General features: G+C 52.7%; 1 protein-coding gene across 1 annotated transcript in view; it reads right to left on the bottom strand.

The window, feature by feature from the left end:
- LOC103076090 (polycystin-1-like protein 2) overlaps positions 1–6,000 on the bottom strand; it is an 84,430-nt gene that overhangs the window by 46,942 nt on the left and 31,488 nt on the right. The window contains 5 exon segments of the mRNA XM_007452555.1: positions 610–639; positions 642–785; positions 1,909–2,050; positions 2,761–2,881; positions 4,725–4,932. Coding sequence (XP_007452617.1) covers positions 610–639; positions 642–785; positions 1,909–2,050; positions 2,761–2,881; positions 4,725–4,932 — 645 coding nt within the window.

Genomic DNA, 6,000 nt, shown 5'->3' with positions numbered 1-6,000 from the left:
GCAGAGGCAATGTGGGCACTTGCCCCGTCTCCTGCTGATGCCCTGCTGCTGTGTTGGGTGTGGGTTGTGGTGACAGGACACTGGCTGGGGCACTGCAGTGGGGCGGCATCAGCATGCTCCGTCCTCTCCTGTAAACCTGTGCAAACAGGTCTCGTCTCAGCTCAGCATGCTCTGTGACATCGCCCATTCCCGGCTGCCTCCCGCAAAGTGGGGTCAGTAGCATCGTGGACGGTTCTGTGAACTAGGCCATCCCTGTCCTGAGTGGCTCCAGGTGTCGGGGCTACTCCGAGCATGCACTGAGGAGTGGTATCCTGGTAGCGGCCCCACGTGGTCACACTTCTGCATATTCTCCTCTATTTAGCCCGTTCCACGTCCCTCATGCCACATTAGAGGTAGTTTTCAGTTGCGGGGGAGATAGGGAGTTACTGTTCTCACCTCACTGAGATGTGTGGAGGGGTCCGTGTGCCTGGGGGCGGGGCTTCAGGGTCATCCTGCAAACCTCTCTCACACATGGAACATATTCTTTGCAGCTCCCAGAGAGAGACGGGCACCTATTCTTGGAGAGGATGAGCCCGGGAACTGGGGGGAGAGCTAGTCCCAAGCCGGTACCTGACTCCAGGCAGAAGCGGTACTCCAGGAGCCCCGGGCGGCGGAAGCATTGCAGAAGATGGCAAAGCTCATCAGAACAATGCCCTCCTCTGGGGCAGTGGTGCAGGTGGGCACCTCCGGGAGAGGCAGGGAGCTGATCACGTAGGTGCCCTCCCTGTAGGCGCGCCTGGTCGCCACTGGGGAGAGGAGACAGAGGGTGCTTAGGGGGCTGTGTGAGGCGCACAAACTCTGCCACGGTTCACAATCTCCTGGGAGCTTGTTCAACATGCAGGTTCCCAGGCCCACTCTCCGGGGCCTCAGGCCTCTCTGTAGATTCTGGGGTGGGGCCCAGAAATCTGCATATCTAACAGCTCCCATGCCCACCCCCTCGCCCCCTTGATGCAGGGCATTCCAGGGTCTCACTCTGAGAAACTGGGCAGAGATAGAATCCCAGTCCTGCCATTTACTATCCGTGTGACCTTGGCTTTGACCTTTTTAAGAATCAGTTTCTCATCTATAAAATGCGGCTAATAATAATAGCTTCCTCCCAGGGCTTTAGTGAGGAGGGAGTATATCGGGAAACAAGACTTGCTCAAGAGACCGAGTTAGGACGGGCCACAGCCAGGATCTGGAAACACGCAGAACTCACCCAAAACCATGGGCTCCCATAGCACCATGAAGAGCCCCCAGCTAACCTGCGCCAATACCCCACACCACCTGTTATAATCACCTGGTTTTTCAAAAGGAGGGCACACCTGGAAGAGCTGGGTATAGAGAATTTTAATCAATTAAAATGAATTCCCTGGCCTACACTTAATTCAGAAGGTTTGGGGTGAACCCAGGAGTGTGCATTTTAAACTAGTACCCCAGGTTATCCTGGGCGGGTGGTCTGTGGGCCACTTTGAGAAATACTGAATCAAAGGAATGCATCTAAAAAAGAATAATCACCCCATTATTTATCTTTTTGAGAGTCTACTTTTCCTGCTGCTCTGGGCTTGTTTTAAGTGAGAAGCACTGAATCGCCTGGCAGGACGTGTAGGCTGCACACCCCACTGCTTTTACCACTGGTAGTGTGTCATCCACCCTGCATCATACAGTTCAGAGGCGGGTGTTTCTGTTGTGCTGTTTGCATGAGAGGAAACTGAGGCACAAGAGACCTTGAATCCGATGCCTGAAGTCTTCCAGTTAGAAGGTGGCGGTGGTGGGATTCACACCAGAGCCTGTGTATGGCCCCCACCCTGCACTGAAATCCCCTGTTTCAGCGCTCCTGGGTTTGTCTTGCTCACTGTCTGCAGGAGACAGGATCCGAGGCCTTCCCACCTCTGACTCTGGTTCCGGTGGCCTGGCTGCGGGTCCTCAGGAAGGAGCTGTTCAGCAGCAGGGTGGCAGTGTCGCTCTGAAGGAGGATTAAAGAACGCGGCCAGAATCCTTGGAGTCTGCAGGCAGCTGGGAGGGGCTCGGCCTGAAAGAGAGCACAGCCCAGGGCCCCTGAGGCTGCAGCCAGCCTACAGGACTCAGCAGGGCAGTGGCTTCTGACCCTGGGAGGCCTTTCGGATTTGTCTCCAATGGATGGACGGCAGTATCACCTGCCCTCCTGAGGTCAGCCCAAATAGCCCATCTCCAGCCGTGTTAGGGTGTTTGTCCTTGGCCAGGTTCCCTGGAAGCAGAGTCTGAGACAAGGGTTTGTGTGCAGGGCATTTACGAGGGAGGGCTCTCAGGCAAAACCAGGAGGGCAGGGAGGGAAGCCGAATGGGGTGGAGAATGAAACAAGGCATTCGGGAGGCATCCGGCTTCATTCAGCCTGATCCCATGGGGAGCTCTGGAACATAAGCTGCACCACAGAAATTGTCTCACTCAGAGCCCAGGGGGCTAGGCTGTTAGACCCCACAGTTATTGGCCAGCAGCCGCCCCATCGCAGCTGGGGGATGCCTGCATCAGCCTGGTAAGGATGGGCTGGGGCACCCACAGCATCTGCTGCGATGTTTCCCTATTGTTTCTGCTCCACTGCATCCGTCCTGTCTTCTGACCAATGCTCCCCAGCCCCCGACTCCTACTCCTCGGGCTCTGAGTGGAGTTGACCAACCCCCAGCTCAGTCCTGGGCATGTGACCCAGGTCTGGTCAATCAAAGTGGGAAGACGTTTCTGTTTTTGAGAGGCTGCCAGTGTCCTCACCTTCTCCAGCGGGGTGTCATCTAAATACCAGCTGAACACGGCTGCTGCAGACTTGTCCCCCACGGTGACCTTGAGCATAACGTCCCTGCTGGCATTCACTGGCCTGCAGTTCTCCTCACAGCTGAAAGGGAGACAGAGAACGGAGCAGGCATGCTCCCTCAGACGTTGTGGCCGCCCACCTGGTCTTTTGTCCAGTTCTTCTCAAGTCCTTTGAGAAGGTAGGAAATGGCTTTGTCAAGTGAAAGATGGAATAAAAACAATTTCTGCCCCAACCAAAACCAGGTCACGAAGATGAAGCGATTCGTTCCTGCCTGAATTCCCATTTCATTCACTGCACAGGAGAACGACTCGGAAAGTGCGTGAGGCTGAGAGAGGACCCTAGGCTCCATTCCCGCCCCTGCCACTTGTGAATGACTGCTTTGCACAAGTCACTTAACCTCTCTGAGCCTCAGTTTCCTCACCTGTAAAGTGAGGGGATAAGAGCAGTCAATTTCCATGATTCTTTCTAGTGCTAATAATGACCAGTGAATCCTGTGATTTTACAGCACACATGCCACATCCCATTGTTATTAGCTTAGCCAGTGCTGACCACAACCCTATCAGAATCCCCATATCACAGACGAGCAGACTGAGCTCAGAAAGTTGTGTGATTAGTCCCAGTGACACAACTCCTGAGTGGGGGATGGAACATGGGCCCACACGTCTGGACCCGAGTCCTGGGCCTTCTGTGTAATGTCATATTCCTTCACATGAGCCAGTGAGAGATCACTGACTCCTGCTGTGTCCAACCCATCCCCAGTCCTTTCAGTATGAGCTTTAAAATAGCTCTCGAATCTCCCCACTTCTGTCTTCACGTCTACCCTAGTGCAAGTGAGCCAGACATTCTCCATTTGCTCCTGCAGCCCACTTGCCATCAACTCTGTGGCTCTGTGCGCCAGGGACTGATCTCCATAGACTGCATCATCGAGTCTCCACACCAGCCAATGGGCCCAGCCAATGGGGAGCATTGAGAGGAGAGAGGTTGGGATAGTTATTCACCACTTTCCCTGCTCCTTACCAAATGGACTGCAGTTGGCAGAGGCCGTGTTCCTCTGGCCAAGGCCACAGCTCGTGCCGGGGGCACCTCTCCCACAGCTGCAGCTCCCAAGGGGGTTCCAGTGATGCCAGCCCCTTCTCTTACCCCTACAGGCCTAAGAGGGACAATGGCTTCCTCCTGTTGTAGTCCTGCATTGTCATCCCTGGTTGATCCCCTTATCCCTGCCCTTGTCTGTAAATAGACCCTTTATCCAACGCTCCTCCGTTCCCAAGGAAGGGAGGAAGCCATCTGCTTCCTTCAGGGACCCAGCTGATGGCCGCGCTACCTTGATTCCTGCAAGTGCCTAAGCAACCTCCCTGAGTCCTCTCTCGCCGCCCCCCGACCCTGCCCCAGCCACTTCTCCACCCTGCTACCAGAGCGTTTGGAAGCAAAACGTGATCATGTTCCCAGCCTGCTTAAAAGTCTTGGGTGGCTTTCCAGAACTCTTAGGATAAATACCAAAATCATGTGTCTGACATAACCCTCAAGGCCCTGCCGGAGCCAGGCCCTGCCTGCTCTTCCTCCATGCTCCAGCCACACCAGCCTCTTTCACTTCCGGATTATTGTATGCTCCGTCCCTTTACTGTCTGTCCTGTCTCCCGCCCTCCCTTTTCCTGGCCAAGTTAATTCCTCTTCTGTCTTCACATCTCTGCTGAGGGCAGCCTTCCCTGACCCCGAGTCAGGGAAGTTGTCCTAGAGGTGCGCTCTCTCCTTGCATTCATTTGTGTGAACCACTGCTGATCACCAAGTAACCCCAGTGAGAACTGAGACTGGGTCTGGTTTTACCCACCACTGTATGCCCTGCCCCTTAGTCAGTGTAGCGAGAGCTTGCACTCAGTACGTGTTGGCCAAATGGCAGCCCTGCAGGAGTTTGCTCTGGTGCTCCCACCTGACTCGCAGCCTGAGTTCCAGGGGGGCAGACACACAGAGGCACTGCTTCTCCAGGTTCTGCAGCTCCTGGCCTCTCCAGACTGCCAAGCGCAAAGTAACAGCAGAGTCAGGCATCGGCAGGCAGGACGGTGGCACTACCAGCTCCCTCTGGTCTGTGCAGAGCAGCTGCCTCTCAACATAGTCGCTCCACTGAGCCCAGCAGTGCCCTGAGAGAGAGAGGTGGGCCAATGCTGTGATCCACCCAGGCACCTTGAACTTGACGCATGTGGTTACCTTCTGGTTTGGGGTTTTTAGAGGAAATGGGTCATGGGTAAGAAAATTGGTTCCAAATAGAGATTTTTTTTTTTAATTTTTTAATTTTTTTAGTTTTACTTTCAGGTTGAAGGAATGGTGCCACGGAAGAATGTTTCTGGGAAAATGACCCCCGCTTCACCCAGACTCTGAGCAAACCTGCAGGATATGTTGGCTTGTTTTGCATCAGTGACTTGCACTGGTGAGCAGGCCAGCACAGAGCAGGAGAGGCGCCCAGAGGATATACAGCCCCACCTGGGAGAAGGCGCCTTCTTGTCCCTGGTGTAAGTGATTGTCCACAGCTGTTTGTCTCAGTGAGGTACATTGGGGACCTGGGAAGCTGTATCTCTGTCTGGGAGGCTGCATGTCATCTCCTGCTTTGTACCAACTCAGTAAGTCTCTGTGTCCTTTGCCCTTCAACTCTGTTGATTAATGCGTATCCACTACCCCAACTACCCCTGATATGTAGTCATTCACAGGATATGCCTGGGGTCAGGTCATCAGCTCAATCACCTAAAGCCTATATTTGTATCCTCTATTAATTCAGATAACAAGAACTAACATGCTGAAGGATGTCCTGAGCACTTACTAATTAATATCAAAAGACTTCAAATGTTACATGACTTTTGACCCAGTTGTTCCATTTCTGGGAATTTGTTTATGAAAGTAACCACAGCCGCAAACAAAGATTGAACTGTAAGGATGTTCATTACAGCATTGTTTATAAGGGCAAATAATTTGAAACAACCTCAATGTCCAAAAAGAGGGCACTGGTAAATAAATGATCATGCAACAACTTGACAGTCTATTATGCAGTTATTATGAAAATCAAGATGGAGAAGAAGTATGTGGGATACATTGTTCAATGAAAAAAAAAAGGGTAACAAAAGCAATATGTACAATCTGAATGGCATTCATTTTATTTCTAGAAGAGTGTGTGCATAGCTAGGATATATCCGTATAAAAAGGAGAACAACCATTTC

Source organism: Lipotes vexillifer, unplaced genomic scaffold, assembly GCF_000442215.2.
Source record: "Lipotes vexillifer unplaced genomic scaffold, Lipotes_vexillifer_v1.1 scaffold443, whole genome shotgun sequence".
In the NCBI taxonomy this organism is placed as follows: Eukaryota; Metazoa; Chordata; class Mammalia; order Artiodactyla; family Lipotidae; genus Lipotes; species Lipotes vexillifer.
This window is presented reverse-complemented; position numbering and strand designations above follow the sequence as displayed.